Below are 20,393 nucleotides of genomic sequence, written 5' to 3' on the forward strand. Positions count from 1 at the left end.
ATGCAAAGAGTAAAAGAAAACAAAACCAAAAAAGCACTTTGAGATGAGAAAAGCTACAGTACAAAGGAAACAAAAACAAAGTGCTATAAGAAACATTCTGAGAACGAGAACAATCTGAGTTTGATGAAGCTCATAGCATCACATCATTCTTTATGACTGCAAGATGATGATGTTTATGTTGTTCCTAGTTTTTTTCCTTTTCTTTTTTGCTATTAAAAGTAACGCTGCAATGACATCCTTAACCGTGCTATACTTTTACAAGTATACATAGAGTAAATTCCTGGCAGTACAAGTGCTGAAAAAAGTACTGAAATATTTTTGCAAATACTGCTTAAGTGCCCTTTAAAATACTGTAAATACACACCAGCAGCTACTTAAACTCCTTTGTTTCTCCCATATCCCTGAGAATACTCTGTACCCTCAACTTTAATTTCTACCAATCTAAGATGGAAATGGGTATCTTGTTATTTTTATTTGCATTTATTATGAGTACTGATATTACTGGACTTTTTCCCAATATAATTTATCTTATGAAGAAAAACTACCAAAAAAAACAAACAAACCCTTAAGCAATTGAAGAATGAAAAGATAACTGCAGATGAAAAGTTTCTAACACTGTCCTCGTAGAGCAGGTCATTCACAGGGTGCCAAAGTTATCAACTAGCAGCTTACTGATTTACAAAAGGAAAGACAATCTTTTCACTGTAGAGATCTGGTGGTCACCATCTTTCCAAGTGATCTCAAACTTAGAATCACTCATTGTGGGACAGACCAACAATATGTGCCTCTTGATTCAATGCAACATAATGCATACAGTATCACCTATGAAGTTTTCTTACTGAAAAATTTTATCCTAGCTCTAATCCAGCTTTATATCCTCCAATTTACAATAGAGAAGGGAACAAATTAAATACCAGCAAAAGGAAATAGACAAATCCAGAATGCAGATTTGTTTAATAATTCTATGTAATGACTTTACTCTGCCTAATAAATCAATGGCATAGGGAGGGAAAAGTTCCATGTGTAGGAGGGACTGTTCTGGATTAAAAAAGATTAAAGAAACACCCAACACAATGCATGATTCTTGAGTGGATTCTGGTTTAAATCTTTTTTTTTTTTTAAGCCACTGAAGACTTTACAGAACAACCAGGGAAACCAGAAAATTTCATGATACCAAAGAATTACCACTAATTTTCTTAGGTGTAATAACTGTGTTGTGGTTATATATGTGCATATTCATATATTAGGACATGTGCTATGAGCAAATTCATGATGTTCAGAAAGCTACTTTCAAATAATTCAGCAAAAATACACACACATTAAAGCATATATGGAAAATGTTAATTGTTAAATCTAGGTATAGGATATACAGGTATAATCCTATTCCCTCAATTTTTCTGTGTTTGCAAATTTTCGTAATGAAAATTGAAAGAAAAAAAAGGCCTGGGAAAATACAGCAAAATGCTAAGATTTGAAAAAGCTGAGTGATTGAATCAGAGATATTCATTAGTTGCTTGTAATTTTTGCATGTCTGTAATATTTCATAATAAGAAAATAAAGTAGTCCAATATGTCTAGACTCATTAACCTAAAAATTCCCAACTACTGCATCTCTAATACTTTAAAATGTCTTGAAGTCTCTAGAAATTATTAAAAATTAATTTCAAAAAAAAAATCAATTTCAAGCTACTGCTTCTAATATGTATAGCACTTTGGTAATGATGGGTAGAGACATGGTTAGAGAAAAACACAAGTAATGAATAGGAAAAGTGTAAGGTTAGTTATGATAACTATTTCTATAATTTGGATTGGCCTTCTTCCAATACCCACTCCTGTCATCCAAATTAGTGAGGTTTTACTATTTTAGCATGGAATTTAGTCCACAGAAGATAGGAACTAAAAGAAAAAGTAAAGTGATGAATCTTTTAGTTAAAATGAAGTAAAACTCGGGCTTCCCTGGTGGTGCAGTGGTTGAGAGTCCGCCTGCCAATGCAGGGGACACGGGTTCGTGCCCCGGTCCAGGAAGATCCCACATGCCGCGGCGTGGCGAGGCCCGTGAGCCTGCACGTCCGGTGCCTGTGCTCCGCAACGGGAGTGGCCACAACAGTGAAAGGCCCGCACCGCAATAACACAAACAAACAAACAAAAAAACAAAAAAAAAAAAACCCCAAAATGAAGTAAAACTCAAATAGCTTAAGGCAAATATATACTTAAATATTTATTGGCTTGAGCAGATTTGATTAGATTTTAAATATAAGAATCCAAGAGAAATTCTTTAAAACCAGTGCTGTGTAGTTAATAAAGGATTCTTTTACTATCCAATAAGTGAAGTTTTTATATCAGTCCTTATCGTGAAACTTGAAACATGAAAATTTGTTCACTGTACGACCTTTAACCACACTGGGCAGATTTCTAAAAAGTTGCCTAAAAGTTCCTGGCATTACACATTGAGAAAATACCATGGGTTAAATTTGACAGAGATTAGAATGAAAGTAATCTCCTCAAAAGAGGGTTTTTAAGGTAAAAAGTCCTGGGCCTTAGACAAAAGGAACCAACAATTGGTGCTAGGGGCACAAAGAACGGAGGTTAGTCCTTTTAATAGACGGGACAAATGTGAGTTTTCTATTCTCATTTTAAAAACCCTCAACACTTATACAAATGTAGTAATTACTATGAAAGGGATGAAACCAGATCTCTAAATCTGCCTACTCTGGGCATATCAAATAAACAGAATTATAAAATATGAGGGCTTCTGTGTCTGGCTGCTTTCACTTAATATGTTCTTAAGGTTCATCCATGTTGTAGCATGTACTAGTAGCTCATTCCCTTCTCGTGGCTGAACATTATTCTACTGTACAGAGGTGCCGTATTTTGTTTATACACTCATCAGTTAACGAACATTTGGGACTATCTGAATAATGCTGCTGTGAACGTGTGTGCACAAGTTTTTGTGTGAAAAACATTGTTATTGGATATACATTTAAGGAGCAGTCACACACAAACTAATAATGTTACTAATAATATTATTAGTTGTCACTTGAACGTTTACTGTGTGCCAGGCAATTTGTTAAGGATTTTATAAACATTATTGTAATTAAGCCTTGCAAGAGCTGTACAAGGTAGGTAACATTACTACTTCCATTTTACAGATGAATAATGCAAAAAAGAATAATTTGCTCAAGGTTACAAAGTTGGTAATAGTGAGTTTAAGGCTGACTCAATCTGACATATATAAATGTACATGAGAACACATACGAAGTGCTGTTATGTCAGTAAAGCAAGAGAGCAAGCAAGCAAACCAAATATCAAGCAATAGGAGAATGATTAAATAAATTATATAAATGTGAAATGGTTTATATAATCACTAAACATCATGTTACTGAGATATTTGGTGACAGAGAAAAATGTTCACAATGTACCTAAAGTGAACAGAGCATGACACTGTGACCTGAATTTTATAAAAGAGAAATAATATAAGTGAATATACAATATAATTTAAAAAACTAGAAAGAAATATCCCAAATTACAATACTGAAGTAGTTATTCTGGGTGACAGAATTACAGGTTTAATTTTGATTTCTTATATTCTTCAGCACTTTTAAAAATTTCTGCAAAATATGCATTATTCCAATAGAGAAACAGACAATATAAAAACTGAAATAATTTAAAATAAGCACTAAAAATTTTCTTCCCAAGAAAAATTATGTCATTCACATCTGTGGAGACAAATGGAAGATCAGGGCCTGGAATACTAAATGGCACCTTATTGCCAACATAGGACCTGCAATGAATTCTCTTTTTGAATATACATCCTATTGTTTCTACTCCTATATATATAGTTCCTATATTTCCTAGTTCTCCGAATCACTTCTGTAATTTTTGGAGGGACAAAAAAGCATAAAAGAAGACACATTCCATCTCCGGGCTATTGTAAATAGAGCTGCAATGAACATTTTGGTACATGACTCTTTTTGAATTATGGTTTTCTCAGGGTATATGCCCAGTAGTGGGATTGCTGGGTCATATGGTAGTTCTATTTGTAGTTTTTTAAGTGTCCATCATCGGATGAATGGATAAAGAAGATGTGGCACATATATACAATGGAATATTACTCAGCCATAAAAAGAAATGAAATTGAGCTATTTGTAATGAGGTGGATGGACCTAGAGTCTGTCATACAGAGTGAAGTCAGAAAGAGAAAGACAAATACTGTATGCTAACACATATATATGGAATTTAAGAAAAAAAATGTCATGAAGAACCTAGGGGTAAGACAGGAATAAAGACACAGACCTACTAGAGAATGGACTTGAGGATATGGGGAGGGGGAAGGGTAAGCTGTGACAAAGCCAGAGAGTGGCATGGACATATATACACTACCAAATGTAAAATAGATAGCTAGTGGAAAGCAGCCGCATAGCACAGGGAGATCCGCTTGGTGCTTTGTGACCACCTAGAGGGGTGGGATAGGGAGGGTGGAGGGAGGGAGACCCAAAAGGGAAGAGATATGGGAACATATGTATATGTATATGTATATGTATAACTGATCCACTTCGTTATAAAGCAGAAACTAACACACCATTGTAAAGCAATTATACTTCAATAAAGATGTAAAAAAAAAAAGAAGATACATTCTACATATGTCTTATTAGCCAAAAACAAAATTAAGAAATCACCAATGCATGTTAATCAATTATTAAAGTTTAATTAAATACTTAGGCGTTTAACATATGTACAACCTACTAACAGGTGCTCATATTGCAGATATAATGGGTTCTAGCTCTCAAGCAGCTTCAGAGATGCCACATATTCCCCACTGTATCTAGTTGTACTCTAGACTACAAGTTTATTCATAACCCTGTGTTCTGGCCAACATATATTTTCCTGAGTATACTAAATTCCAGAGCTATGGCAGAAATAACACACGAGCCTAGAACATCTTGTTCCAGAAAGTAATCAAAAAACGAAGTAATCAAATAATAAGGAGGACATACAAAAAAGACACAGAAGCCAACTTGATCTGGCCTCCCACTGGTCAAGTCAAGGACAAATTGACCACCAAAATAAATGATAGTAACAGGTTATAATTCATTAAATAAAATAGGAAATAAATGAAAGAATTGAAAGTTTAATGAAAAACTGATAGGATGCAATGAGACCTGCACATCACTTCTGTGATAGTCCTAACAAAGATGTACAATCTGAAATAAACGATAAGCAAACATGTGCCAAACCCAAATTGAGGGACATTCTACATAATAACTGGCCTGTAATCTTCAAAGTGTTAAGGTCAGGAAAGTCAAGAAAAGACTGACAACTGTTCCAGTCTGAAGGAGACAAAAGAGACAGCCTGGAACACTCCTTGAGATATCCTTGAGGTATCTACATGATTCACAGATTCACTTTACTTAGCATCTACTCAAATGTCACCTTAGTTGTAAGACCTGATCACTCTCTATTTTCTCCATAACACATATCACAATGTGTCATGTATTTAATATGTCTGTTTCTCATTTGCTGACCATGAAAAGAGGGACTGTTTGTATACTGCTCTACCTCTAGTGCCAAGATAAGTGCCTGTCACATAGTACACCTAAACAAGTATTTGCTGAATGGTAGTAAACTTAAAACAAAGATCATCTCAGTAGAACTAACAATACACTGTATTTTTATAATTGGTTATATGGCTTTTTAGTAGAATTTAAAAGAGTATACTGGAGAGTAAGGGATAAAGGAAAACAAAACACACACTACATAGGAAAAGAGGAATGAGAAAGTGTAAGGAAGCAACAGAAAAATATGACAAAAGCAACAAACAATAAATGTAATGGAGATAAACTGGTTAGATTAAAAAAGTTTTTACAAATCAAATTCAGTATGTTCTCTATAAATGACATGCCTAAAAGGAATGACAGGTTAAAAGTAAATGGAAGGACAAAAAAATGTAGCCTGTAAAACACAAAACCTGAAAATGCAATCTAAATTGTATTAAGGCAAGAAAAGCATTAAATGGCCTAAGAGGACAATCTCTTCAAAATGATTAAGGTGAATTATTTCAAGCCTTTAAGGAACAAGTATACCTAATGCTTTAAAAACTGCTGAGAGTAGGAATGGTAAAGTGGGAAGGCCATGAGAAATAGTTACAAAGAGTACAAAAGCTGACCTTCACCTTCCCTAAAAAGAAAGCCTTGAGGAGAAAAACACAGACCAAGATCATCTATAAACAATAATGTAAAAATATTTAAAGATAATATAGTCTTCATCAAAACAAAATATCTCGAGGTACTGAAATGCAAGGATGGTTCAAAATCTAAAGATTTAAAAATAAAATTATTTAAATATTATGTTTTACATTGTATATAAGATAATATAATAAAAATTATTTCCAGGGAAACCAAAATGACACTCAATAAAGTCTAATATGCATGTTTGAATAAAAACTCTTCGCAAACTGAAAAATACTCTCCAATGTAATAAGCCAGGATCATGTTTAGTGGAGAAATAACAAGAAGCATCATTAATTTAAGGAAGAGGAATGACGGCTATCATTTTTTAACACTGTTCTGAACGTGCTAGCCAATGCAAACTGAAAAGAGAACAAAGTAAGAGGTATATATAGAAAAGAAAGTGAATTTACTAAAATGTTCAGATGCTATGACTGCATGCTTGAGAAAAACAAAGAAAATCAGCTGAAACCACTCTCCACAACCGTAGAAGAATCCAGTAAGATTATCTGTTTTTAAAATATATTAAAACAACAATGACAACAAAAAATATATTAAAGACAAACAACTCAATGAAAAAATATGCAAAGGATCTGAACAGATACTTCTACAAAGAAGATACACAAGCAGCCAATAAGCACATGTAAATATGCTCAATGTCATCAGTTATCAGGGAAATGCAAATTAAAACTGCAGTAAGATGTCATTTCACACCTACTAGGATGGCTATATATAAAAAAATAATAAGTGCTGACAAGGATGTGGAAAAAGTGAAACTCATACATTGCTGGTGGGAATGTAAAATGGTGTAGCCACTATGGAATATAATTTGGCAATTCCTCAAAAAGCTAAACATAGAATTATCATATGACCCAGCAATTCTGTTCCTAGCTATATGGCAAAAGAACTGAAAACAAGGACAATAGACAACTATATCTTGATGTTCACGGCAGCATTATTCACAATTGCCAAAAGGAGGAAACAACCCAAGTGTCCATCAACAGATGAATGAATAAACGAAGTGTGGTATACAACAGAATATTATTCAGCCATTAACAGGAATGAAGCTCTGATACATGTTACAACATGAAACATTTGCTAAGTAAGTTGAAAATATTATGCTAAGTAAAATAAGCCAGACACAAAAGGACAAATATCCCACTTAAAAAATTATCTAAAATAGGTAAATTCATAGAGATAGAAAGTAGATTAGAGGTTACCAGGGGCTGGAGGGGAAGGTGAATGGGGAATTACTGCTTAACAGGTATATAGAGTTTCTGTTTGGGGTGATAAAAAAGTTTTGGAAACAGACAGTGGTGATGGCTGCACAACACTGTGAAGGTAGTTAATGCTACCTAATTGTATACCTAAACATAATTAAAGTGACATATAGAAAAAAAGATTCACTCTTTCTACAGTAACCTACCCCCAGAGCACTGGACCCGTGTGGGAAAAGTGTGCCTATCAATCCCTCACACACAAAGTGAAAATAGCTTGCTATGGGAGAAGAATCTTGGGATAAACCTTAGTGGAATTATTGGTATGCAGTCAAGAGTTAAAGTTATCCCATGTGTCTAGTACAATGTCTGTCACATGGTAGCTTTCAATAAACATTTCTCCAGAGAAAGTAGAAGGGGAAGGGAAAGAGGGAGATAGGAAGAAACATTGTTTTGAGGGAAGCAAATTATTGCTGCTGACTGTAAGGGATTAGACTGACCAAATAACCCAGTCAATTTTAGTTCTGTCAAATATGTATAAAATTTATGTAAACTAGATTTTGATGTGGGAAAAAGATATGTATTAAGAATTATTTTCCATAGTTCTCCCATACACAATAAAGATAGAAAATATAATGGACGAGGAGATCCCATTTATAACAGCAGTAAAATAGATGAAATACCTTGGAATAAACTTAAGCAATGTATATCATCTGTACATAAAATTTAAAACTCCACAGCTAGACATAAAATAAATATGAATAGAAAATATATAGAAAATAGAAAAATAGAAAAATAGAAAAAAATAGAAAAATAGAAAATAGAAAAAAATAGAAAAATAGAAAAATAAATATGAATAAATAGAAAAAATAGAAAAAATAGAAAAATAGAAAAATAAATATGAATATGAAATAAATATGTATTTATTCAAATTCAGTATGTTCTCTATAAATATATAAATATATGAATAAATAAATATGATATAAATAAATATGAAATAAATAAATATGAAAAAATATGAATAAATAGAAAGATATTCTTGCTATTAGAAAGGAAGATTCAGCAATGTAAAGATGTTGGTTCTCCCCATATTAAACTTAAATTTTAACAGGATCTCAATTAAAAAAAATCAACCAAACACCTCTCTGGAACCTGATAAAATGTCCACCTAGAAGAAGACATTAGAGAAAACTCAGGAAAACTCTTAAAGAAATGAGTGGGACCTAGTCACACCATATACTAATCACAACATTTATTGTAACAGTACACTAATGGCTCAGGGAAAATAAAAAGGCCCCAGAGTAAACCCAAGAATATATATAATATTTTAGTATGATTAAAAAAGAAATTTTAATTGTTGAAGACAACAAATCAGCAGCTAGATAACTGACTAAACCATCTGGAAAAGTATAAAGCTGGACTCCTACCCTATGCCTCATCAAGATAAAGATTCAAAGGTTTCAATTTAAAAAGAGAAAAAAAATCGACAAATTATTAAAAGAAACAATAAATAAATCTTTTCATAATCTTAGAGTAGGAAGGACCTTTTTATAAGACACAGTGAAAACTCATAAAAGAAAAAGAAATTTCCCTAGATAAAAAATGTTAACTTCTACATAACAAACTCACCAAAACTCAAAACAGGGAAAAAAGTACTTGCAACATATTACCAAAGAAGGGCTGATTCTTTTAGAATATAAAGGATATACTTCTCTTAGGATTAAAAATCAATTTTAATTATCAAATCAAAAAATGGTCAAAAACTGTGGGGGAAGAAAAACCTCAGAAAATAATGTGTTGGTAAGGATGTGGAGAAATTGGAATTTTTGTGCACTATTGGTGGGAATGTAAAATGGAGCAGCAACCACTATGGAAAACAGTATGGAGGTTCCTCAAAGAATTAAAAATATAATTACAATATGATACAGCAATCCCACCTCTGGGTATATATCCAAAAGAATTTGAAGCAGGATCTCGAAGAGATATTTGCACACCCCTATTTACAGCAGCATTATTCGCAATAGCCAAGAGGTGGAAGCAACTCAAGCGTCCATCAACGGATGAACAGATAAACAAAACGTGGTGTATACATGTAATGGAATATTATTCAGCCTTAAAAGGAAGGAATTCCTGCCACGTGCTACATGGATGAATCTTGAGGATATTATGCTAAGTGAAATAAGCCAGTCACAAGAATACAAATACTACATGCTTCCACTTATATGAGGTATCTAAAGTAGTCAAATTCTAGAAACAGAAAGTAAAAAGGTGTTAGCAAGGGGCTAACAGGAGGGGGAAAACAGGGATACAGAGTTTCAATTTTGCAAGATGAGAAGGTTCTGGAGATCAGCTGCACAATAATGTGAGTATAAATGCTAAACACTACAGAACTCTACACTTAAAAATGGTAAAAAATAGTAAATTTTAAGTTATGTGTTTTTCACTACAATTGCAAATTAAAACAAGAAGCTATTTTTCACCCATCACAGGGGCAGGGTGTTCTGCTTTGTTTTTTTTTAATGATAATATGCAACACTGACCAGGGTAATAAGTAAAAAAGCAATCTCAAATTCTGGTGTAAGCACAGGTACTTTTTTGGAAGGCAATTTAGCAACGGCTACTAAAGTAGAATATGTTTGTAACCCTTTGACCTAGCACAGTGGTTCTTAAACAGAGACAATTTTACACACAACCCTCAGGAGATGTGACAACGTTAGAAGACCTTTCTTTTTGGCAGTACGCGGGCTTCTCACTGTTGTGGCCTCTCCCGTTGTGGAGCACAGGCTCCGGACACGCAGGCCCAGCGGCCATGGCTCACAGGCCCAGCCGCTCCGCGGCATGTGGGATCTTCCCGGACCGGGGCACGAACCCGTGTCCCCAGCATCGGCAGGCACACTCTCAACCACTGCGCCACCAGGGAAGCCCCAGAAGACATTTTTGATTGTCACAACTAAAGGAGAATGTTACTGGCATCTAGTTAATAGACAAGGAATGCTGCTAAACATCCTACAAAGTACAGAATAACAAATTATCTAACCCAAAATGTCAATAGTGCTGAAGCTGAAAAACCCTGATCCAGCATTTCAATTTCTAGCCACACACTCTACAGATCACTCACACAAGTGGGTACATACATATGCAATGATATTTACTGGAGAATTACTTTTAACAGCAAAAGAGGAGAAGCACATCTCCCAACAGAGAATACTTAAATAAGTTATGATACAGTCATACTGTATTATATAATTTAAAAGAATGAGGTAGCTCTATATATAGTTACAAGGAATGATATTCAAGATACTATTAAGCTAAATAACAAAACAGCCTTACAACAGTATCCTGGTTTTAGAAAATTAATGTATGTACAAGAAAAAAAAACTTAGATCAGTATTATCTTTTTAGTGAGGCATCAGGGCACCATTATCTGTCACTTTCTTTGTATTTCTGTTATGTTTGTACTGTTTTAAATAATAATAGCTAACATTTATTGTGAATTTCTAAATCAAATTGTTTAAGCACTTTACTTGTATTTAACCTCATATGTAATCTTTACAACCACTATACAGTAAGTAATATTAACTCCATTTTAAAGATGAGAAACCTAAGGAATGGAAAGTGATGGAACCAGAATGAGCTTATAATTATTTCTTAAATAGCTTTATTGAGTTATAATTTACATCCCATAAACTCAACTGCTTTAAGTGCTTTAAGTGTTGTAGCATGTATCAGACCTTCATTCCTTTTTATCGTCAAATAGTATTCCATCACATGGATATACCACACTTTGTTTAACCGCTTACCAGCTGATTGATATCTGGGCTATTTATTTTGGCTATTGTGAATGATGCTGCTGTGAACATTCATGTACAAGTTTTTGTATGGACAAACATTTTCATTTCTCTTGGGTAGATACCTAGGAGTTGAACTGTTGAGTCATATGGCAAATATATATGTTTAACTTTTTAAGAACCTGCCAAACTGTTTTCCAAAGTAATTGCCTCATTTTATGTTCCCATCAGTAACATATGCAAGTTCCCCACATTCTCCCCAACACTTATTTTCTATTATTTTTATAAGCAAATAAGTAAAAGTAAATACTTTTAAGAGGCTGAGACCACTTATACCTGTCACTTTTTGCCACACTGAACTTTCTATATGTAAACTCTGCCATCTCTCAAACATCTACCCACACCATGACATAAACCAAAACTTAATAAAATCTGAATGTGTTCAATAAGTGTAGAAAACTAAACATTAAATTGCAAAAACAATACAATAACTATACAAATGTCTGCAATAAACTGCTCTTACATAAAATTCTACTTCAAATTTAAAAAGAAAGATTATATATACACACACAGTACACACGTAATACTACTTAGAAAAGGCATACATACCTAATTTTAGTTCAATTGCTGTGTTGGTGTTACATTTGTACTCTGCCAGTTTCTTCTCAACTGCACTCTTGTATTCAACCAAAAATTTCTCCATAGCACCAAATCCTAAGAAAAAACGTTTTTAAAAAGTCTAGGTGGAAGTGGCTTAATTAGTCAAACCTACAAATAGAGTTCTTATTAGAACTGGAATAAAGGTAAGACTTACAACATGCTAACAGATCATAGATCTCCATATACTCCTACATAAATGTACTGAGTATGACTGTCTCATCATAAAACAGAAAAAAAATCACTTTTGAGATAGAGGCTTGTGAATTAGACCTGCTTTACATAAATGAGTAAAGCTGATAATTAAAATGACAGACTACTGACATTTCTGAATATTTAATATTAATATAAATTACCTGCTAGAATTTATACCTAAGTAGCCTTTTTAAAAGAAATATAAAAAGGATGCTACTGCTCCGCTAAGAATCAAGGTGAGAATGTCCTTTGATAATTACAGGATAGCATTTTATTTCTAATACTGAAAAAATTCTACCCAGAGTACTTCCAGATCAACTATTAAAAAAACCAACAACAGAAGGCAGGCATACAGGGAACCTACCTCAACATAATAAAGGCCATATATGACAAACCCACAGCCAACATCGTTCTCAATGGTGAAAAACTGAAACCATTTCCTCTAAGATCAGGAACAAGACAAGGTTGCCCACTCTCACCACTATTATTCAACATAGTTTTGGAAGTTTTAGCCAAGGCAATCAGAGAAGAAAAATAAATAAAAGGAATCCAAAGCAGAAAAAAAGAAGTAAAACTGTCACTGTTTGCAGATGATACGATACTATACATAGAGAATCTTAAAGCTGCTACCAGGAAACTCTAATCAATGAATCTGATAAAACAGCAGGATACAAAATTAATGCAGAGAAATCTCTTGCATTCTTATACACTAATGACGAAAAATCTGAAAGAGAAATTAAGGAAACACTTCCATTTACCACTGCAACAAAAAGAATAAAATTCCTAGGAATAAACCTACCTAAGGAGACAAAAGACCTGTATGCAGAAAACTATAAGACACTGATGAAGAAATGAAAGACGATACAAACAGATGGAGAGATATACCATGTTCTTGGATTGGAAGAATCAACATTGTGAAAACGACTATACTACCCAAAGCAATCTACAGATTCAGTGTAATCCCTATCAAACTACCAACAGCATTTTTCACAGAATTAGAACAAAAAATTTCACAATTTGTATGGAAACACAAAAGACCCTGAATAGCCAACACAATCTTGAGAAAGAAAAATGGAGCTGGAGGAATCAGACTCCCTGACTTCAGACTATATTACAAAGCTACAGTAATCAAGACAGTATAGTACTGGCACAAAAAAACAGAAATATAGATCAGTGGAACAGGAAAGAAAGCCCAGAGATAAACCCACGCACATATGGTCACCTTATCTTTGATAAAGGAGGCAAAAATATACAATGGAGAAAAGACAGCCTCTTCAATAAGTGGTGCTGGGAAAACTGACAGCTACATGTAAAAGAATGAAATTAGAACATTTCCTAACACCATACACAAAAATAAACTCAAAATGGATTAAAGACCTAAATGTAAGGCCAGACACTATAAAACTCTTAGAGGAAAACATAGGCAGAACACTCTATGACATAAATCACAGCAAGATCCTTTTTGACCCACCTCCTAGAAAAATGGAAATAAAAACAAAAATAAACACAGGGGACCTAATGAAACTTAAAAGCTTTTGCACCACAAAGGAAACCATAAACAAGACAAAAAGACAACCCTCAGAGTGTGAGAAAATATTTGCAAATGAAGCAACTGAGAAAGGATTAATCTCCCAAATATACAAGCAGCTCATGAACCTTAATATCAAAAAAACAAACAACCGAATACAAAAATGGGCAGAAGAATTAAATAGACATTTCTCCAAATAAGACATACAGGTTGCCAACAAACACGTGAAAGGTTGCTCAACATCACTAATCATTAGAGAAATGGAAATCAAAACCACAAGGAGGCATCACCTCACACCAGTCAGAATGGCCATCATCAAAATATCTACAAACAATAAATGCTGGAGAGGGTGTCGGGAAAAGGGAACCCTCTTGCACTGTTGGTGGAATGTAAACTGATACAGCCACTATGGAGAACAGTATGGAGGTTCCTTAAAAAAACTAAAAATAGAACTACCATATGACCCAGCAATCCCACTACTGGGCATATACCCTGAGAAAACCATAATTCAAAAAGAGCCATGTACCACTATGTTCACTGCAGCACTATTTACAATAGCCAGGACATGGAAGCAACCTAAATGTCCATCGACAGATGAATGGATAAAGAAGATGTGGCACATATATACAATGGAATATTACTCAGCCATAAAGAGAAACAAAATTGAGTTATTTGTAGTGAGGTGGATGGACCTAGAGTAAGTCAGAAAGAGAAAAACAAATACCGTATGCTAACACATATATATGGAATCTAGAAAACTGGTACTGATGGACCTAGTGGAAGGGCAGGAATAAAGATGCAGACGTAGAGAATGGACTTGAGAATGTGGGGTGGGGGAAGGGTAAGCTGGGACGAAGTGAGAGAGTAGCAATGACATATATACACTACCAAATGTAAAATAGATAGCTAGTGGGAAGCAGCTGCATAGCACAGGGAGATCAGCTTGGTGCTTTGTGACCACTTAGAGGGGTGGGATACAGAGGGTAGGAGGGAGGTGCAAGAGGGAAGGGATATGGGGATATATGTATACATATAGCTGATTCACTTTGTTATACAGCAGAAACTAACACAACACTGTAAAGCAATTATACTCCAATAAAGATGTTAAAAAAAAACAACTAATAATGCATAGAAAGATTATCTCAGGAAGGATACACAAGAAACTAGTAACCACTGTTACTTCTAGGATAAAGAGAAGGAAAGGGGACAGGGTTAGGAAAGAAAATTTTCACTGTATTAGCAAAATTTTTGTAACCATGTGCATGCAGTCATAGGCTACTGGAGTAACAAAATGGTTTTAGTACAACCTGGCTACCCATCAATGTATATAATAATTAACAATGGAAGAAACCATTATGAAGAGAAACTTTCAAGCAAAGATGACAATAAATCTCCTGACAAAATGATCATAAAAATTAGGAAAAATTCAGGGAAAAAAGGTCATGAGCAGAAATGAAAAATGGGGTACAATGACATGCCGCAAACTTCAGTAAGCGGTTAAAACACACATATACAGAATGTGGGGAACACTTGAAGCAGTATAGTTTAATGGTTTGGAGTCAGAACTGCTGGATTCAAATCCAGGCTTCACTATTTACTTACTAGATCTGTGAACTAAAGCACATTATTTGGTTTCTCTGACCCTACTGGATAAAAATGTTATAATAGAACCCATCTCAAACATCACCTATAAAAGTGAGATAATAAAACCCACCTCAAGGCATTTATGTATAATCTAAGAAACAAATCATACATTAGTTTAATCCCCACAATTCTATAAGACAAGTAGATACTTTATCAGCCCTATTTCATATTCAAAAGCTCAGTTAGAAAGAGGTTTGGTTGGGCTTCCCTGGTGATGCAGTGGTTAAGAACCCGCCTGCCAATGCAGGGGACACAGGTTCAACCCCTGGTCCGGGAAGATCCCACATGCCGCGGAGCAACTAAGCCCGTGTGCCACAACTACTGAGCCTGCGCTCTAGAGCCCGCGAACCACAACTACTGGGCCCATGTGCCACAACTACTGAAGTCCGTGCACCTAGAGCCCGTGCTCCGCAACAAGAGAAGCCACCACAATGAGAAGCCCACACACCGCAACGAAGAGCAGCCCCTCCGCTAGCCGCAACTAGAGAAAGCCCACACACAGCAACTAAGACCCAACGCAGCCAAAAATAAATAAATTAATTAAAATTTAAAAAAGAAAGAGGTTTTATTCCTTAAAGGGAACCCGATTACTAAACGGTGGGACTGAGATTCGAATTTAGGTGTAATTCTTATAACACTACACCCTGTGCAATACACGTCCCCCCTCTTTTATAGTACCAGTGTACCCCCAAATCCTACAGTCTCTATTTGGTAGAAGAGCCTTTCCTTAAACACCTGTAGAGCTCATGCTATAGCCTATGTATCCAGCACATCCATAAAAGTGTACTGAGACTACTATAAAGGCAATGGGGAAAGATAAAAGAAAAAGAAACTGTCCATCACTTCAAAAGATATGTAAATGGATTAAAAAAAAGTATATACTCAACCCAAAACAATCTTTATAAACGTACAGAATAATGGCAATTATTAGTTATTAAATGTTGTGAACTGAAGAGACTCAATAAAGAAGAGGTGGATAGAATAAACACAAGAAAATTAAAATAGACACCCCCTAAAAGAGAAGTTTAGATTAAGGAAGAATGCTTCACTGTCTCTCTCTCAAAGGAAATCTAAATAGATCTTAGTAATACTAAAGTGTGAGGCATTAAGGAGACTATTACGGAGTCAATCAAGATTCAAATGAGAGCCCTAGTGCAGGGCAAGACAGCAATGCGCTAGCTCAGAAGTTGACTGTAGCGGAAGGCGAAGAGAGACCTGGAAGAGAAGAGTGAGCATTAAAATCAGCTGGCGGGAACAGAACCAGACTAGTGGATGAGGTAGCAGTCGGTAAAGGGAACGAGAAGAGAAACAGGCGTCCAGGCACCTGGCACCTTACAAGCCCAAATCACGACGCTTTCTCCTGGCCTCTTCGGCCCTCCTAAGGGCCGAGTTCCCCGCAGAAGGTGCAGAACCCCGAGCCGTTGGGGGCGGGGGCACGAACCTCGGCGGACAAGGAGCTGAGCTGAGAGTTCCGCGTTTCCAGGCTGAAACAGGCCTTCTAGAAACCAGGCTGCAGCCCGAAAGTTCCAGGCGGGCACTGTCACCACCGTCTCGGCGTTCTTTCCCAAACCTGCCCGCCCCCTCCCCTTGGTAAACTTTTCCCGGGAACTTACCCGCCATTTCCGAGCTGCGAGGACCCGCGGCCGAGGAAGGACGAATCAACCCGCGCGCTCCCTGGCCGGAAGTGAGCACACTTTCTGACGCATTTCCCCCGCCCACCCCTGGCCTGGTGCTGGCCAATGAGAGGAGGGGGTTCGAGGCGCGGGGTGATGGAAGCGCCTCGAGGGGCGGGGCTAACACGGCAGGGAAGGCTCGGACGGTTGCCTAGCCACGGCCAGCGCAGTCAACCTCTTTGAGGCTTGAATTGGAGGAGGAGGCCGCAAAGGGATTTTCTCTGTTGAGATGCTCGCTGGCTCGAGGAGAGTTTCTTTGGGGTTGATTTGCATAATATACATACCTCTGGCAGTTTTCTGTTCCCCCTTAACGATGTTTTGGAGACTGTTAGAAAAGCTTTTCCCTTGGCCTGGACAGTAGATCCAAACACCTGAGCCCTAGTTTTACAGGTAAAATATAGGGATTGAGTTCTAGTTGCCAGAGAAATTTTCCCATATTTATTTGTTTCTATTTTTGCGGTAAATAGTTGTTTAACATCGTTTTTCTTTTATGTTTTTTTAACAGTATGTATACGGTGTGATATCTTAGGCACTCGGCTTTCGCATTTTAAGGTTATGAGGCAACAATTTAGTGTAAGGAAATTGCTACCTAGTAATAATTTAGGTGACCGGAACTGTTCTGGTTCTACATCTCTCAAGTCCTCGTGGCGTAACCACATCACAGGATGCTACCTGATTTGGGCCATAGGGCTTGTTAGTGTTTAGTAGCTGCTGAAACTGTTTGTCCCAGAGGATAAGCCACTGTTTAGGTATCCACAAATACTCCCATGATGTCTGTACACTAGAATGCTTTGTCTCAACAAATGTTGGTTAATAGGTTTTACAATGATGATACTAGAGCTAAAATGGACCCTTGGGATGATAATCTAGGACTAACACACTTCCTCGTTTTAGAGATGCGGAAGCTAAAGCCCAGAAAAGAGAAATTACCCAAATTCACACTCAGTGTACAGCCTACACAAGAGCCCAGTTCTCCAGATACTCAGCTCAGTATTTGACTACATGGAGATGGCCCTCCTGAAGGTAAAGATCAGAAAAGGTACTGAGAATGCTCAGATCCTTTTTCTTTAAGCTTTATTGAAACATAAGAAATTACAATCATAATGTTAAGAAGAAAACTGAAATCGTTGTCAGTAATGACATTTTAGATCAAAAATGGAAAACAATCTTTTTATATAATCGTTCTTTCAAAATGGCAAGATTCAGCATTTCTTTCCAAAACTACCTTACCTTTAGATTGGCCAATAGCTGACCGGCAATTATGATCCTTAAAATAAGAAATCAAGAGGAATTTGTCTTAACTGCCGCAAATCTGAAACAGATTTTATGACTTTATGTGACTTTACGGTTGGTTGTAGGGAAGAAATATGTTGAAACATATATGATAATATGAATAAGAAATAAGATGAATATGAATAAGAAATACGATGAAACCTATATATTATATGACTAATATTTCATATGATCTGCTTGCAGAATTGAGGTTACAGTTTTAAATTGTCCTTGTCTTAGAACTCTTCACACATATTTATTAAAAATGTCACAGAATACATGTTTAGCTAGTTTATCTAAAACCTAAATGAATGACTTCTTTCAGAAAGGTAAAAATAAAATTACCAAAAAGGAAAAAATATTTTTGTAGGGTTTTCCCACTCTTTTCAATTTATATTTTACCTTATTCTAAAGGGGATTTAGGAAGTGAATGTTACCACCATAGAATACAATTTCTACAAAAGGAATCTGCTGTCCTCATGTATAGGAAGGAGGCAGCATAGTGGTGTGGAAAATTCAGTGCCCTACTAGTCTCAGTTCTACTACTTCGTGATTGTGTGACCTTGTTTCATCTATTAAGTGATGAAATTCCCAGTCATTACATTGAGTTGTTGTGAAAATCAAATGGAAAAATTTAGGAGAGAGGTTTGTAAATTGTAAAATCCTATATTAATATGAGGTGGTATTAGTATGATACCATTCATTCTAGAATAGGAAATTTGGAAAAGGCATTTTTCTCCATAGAAAAAGGCCATATTACACTGTTAGGAATGAACTAGCAACTGTATGTTTGGTACAGGTTCAACTGCATATGGACTAGTAAATTTTGCCATCATGTCTTGAAACCTCCGGAAGGGATTTTTTTTTAAAAAAACATGGTATTAAAAAGATGGTTATCAGAAAGTGGATGTAGGAAATTTGAGATCCAAAAGAAAAATGCAGGTACTTGATGTGTCTTTAATTCAAAATACATACATCTCTACAGACAAATAAGAATAGCTAGTTAACTCATTTGTTTAGCTCATAGTGCAAATGGTGGGGGTGTGGTGTATGAGTTTCAGTTCCCAGAACAATTATCCAGAATCCCCTATCCAGCTAGATGACTTTCATATAGGATAAAAGAAAGAAAATAAAAATAGGCCAGCTCATATTGAAAACTACTGTTAGAGGAAGGTATGTATATTATTAAGATGCACAGCACCAACAGTTTGCAAATTCCATATTTCAATTCTCATACACTACCCATAGGTGTGTAAACTAGTACTTTTTGAGAAGCAATTTAGCAATTTAAAAAATTTAACACGTTTCTATTTGTACATCCTTTGAGGTAGTAGTTCCACTTAGAAGTATTTGTCCTACAAAATTATTTGCACAAGAATGCAAAGATAAATGATCAAAGATGTTCAAGGCAGCATTAATTTTACTGGCACATTGGAAATAGCCTAAACATTCATCAAAATGGGCTGGCTAATATGTACTGACTTGGGAAAATACTATATAATAGGTTAAAAAATAAGTTAACAACATTATAATGTTATTTTACTTGTATAAAAAAGTGTATTTTGATATAAACATAGAAAACATCCGGAAGCATAACCAGCTAGTTTAACTGTGGCTCCTTCTAGGAGAGGGAATTTGGAGATGGGGATTAATCAGGGATTTTTAAAAAAATGCTGTTTGCTTCTTTTAATGAGGATGTATTTGTTTCTTTCATAACTAGAAACTTATCAGTCTTTTGGAAGTTTTTAAACATGGTGGCTAACTCTACACTCTACATTCTATAAATTATGATACATAGAATTAAAGAGAAGCAGCTTAACTGGTACAAGGAACAGTTAATTGAAAATTAATATTTCTAGTTTTGCATTCTGTCATTATTTACAAGCAAAGACTGGTCAAAATGAGGGAAGAGGACTATAATTGCTTATTCTTATTTACAAAATGACCACCCAGTGATGCCCGCTTTACTTTTTGAAACTATAGTTTGTAAAAATGGCTTTAATTATGTATGTCTACTTAGGGTGACTAACACAATAATGCCTATGACATTTCATAGTTAAAAATTACTTCAAATATTAATTCTTTTTTCCATTCTAGCCAACAGAAAAATGACCATTATTCCTCTGTTTTAAACTTTTTTTTGCTGTTGTTTTGTGTTGTTTTTCAATGTAGAAGAGCTTCAGGATAGGAGGAGGG

The 20,393-nt window shown here is 35.4% G+C and overlaps 1 protein-coding gene across 3 annotated transcripts in view; it reads right to left on the reverse strand.

The window, feature by feature from the left end:
• Window positions 1-16,957, reverse strand: part of HAT1 (histone acetyltransferase 1) — a 49,871-nt gene extending 32,914 nt beyond the window's left edge. The window contains exons 1-2 of one of the 3 annotated variants that reach the window (XM_022570038.2): window positions 16,866-16,957; window positions 11,838-11,942 (exon numbers count right to left, since the gene is read on the reverse strand). In XM_022570038.2, the coding sequence (XP_022425746.1) occupies window positions 11,838-11,942; window positions 16,866-16,872 (112 nt within the window). In that variant the 5' untranslated portion in view covers window positions 16,873-16,957. Of the gene's footprint in view, window positions 1-11,837; window positions 11,943-16,693; window positions 16,834-16,865 lie in introns of those variants that run through there. The other 2 variants (XM_089916668.1, XM_089916669.1) reach the window with 2 other exon arrangements.
• Between the last annotated feature and the right edge of the window lie 3,436 nt (window positions 16,958-20,393).

Source organism: Delphinapterus leucas, chromosome 8 (genome assembly GCF_059928025.1).
Source record: "Delphinapterus leucas isolate spDelLeu-1000000601 "Yukka" chromosome 8, BTC_Dleu_Yukka2, whole genome shotgun sequence".
Taxonomy (NCBI): domain Eukaryota; kingdom Metazoa; phylum Chordata; class Mammalia; order Artiodactyla; family Monodontidae; genus Delphinapterus; species Delphinapterus leucas.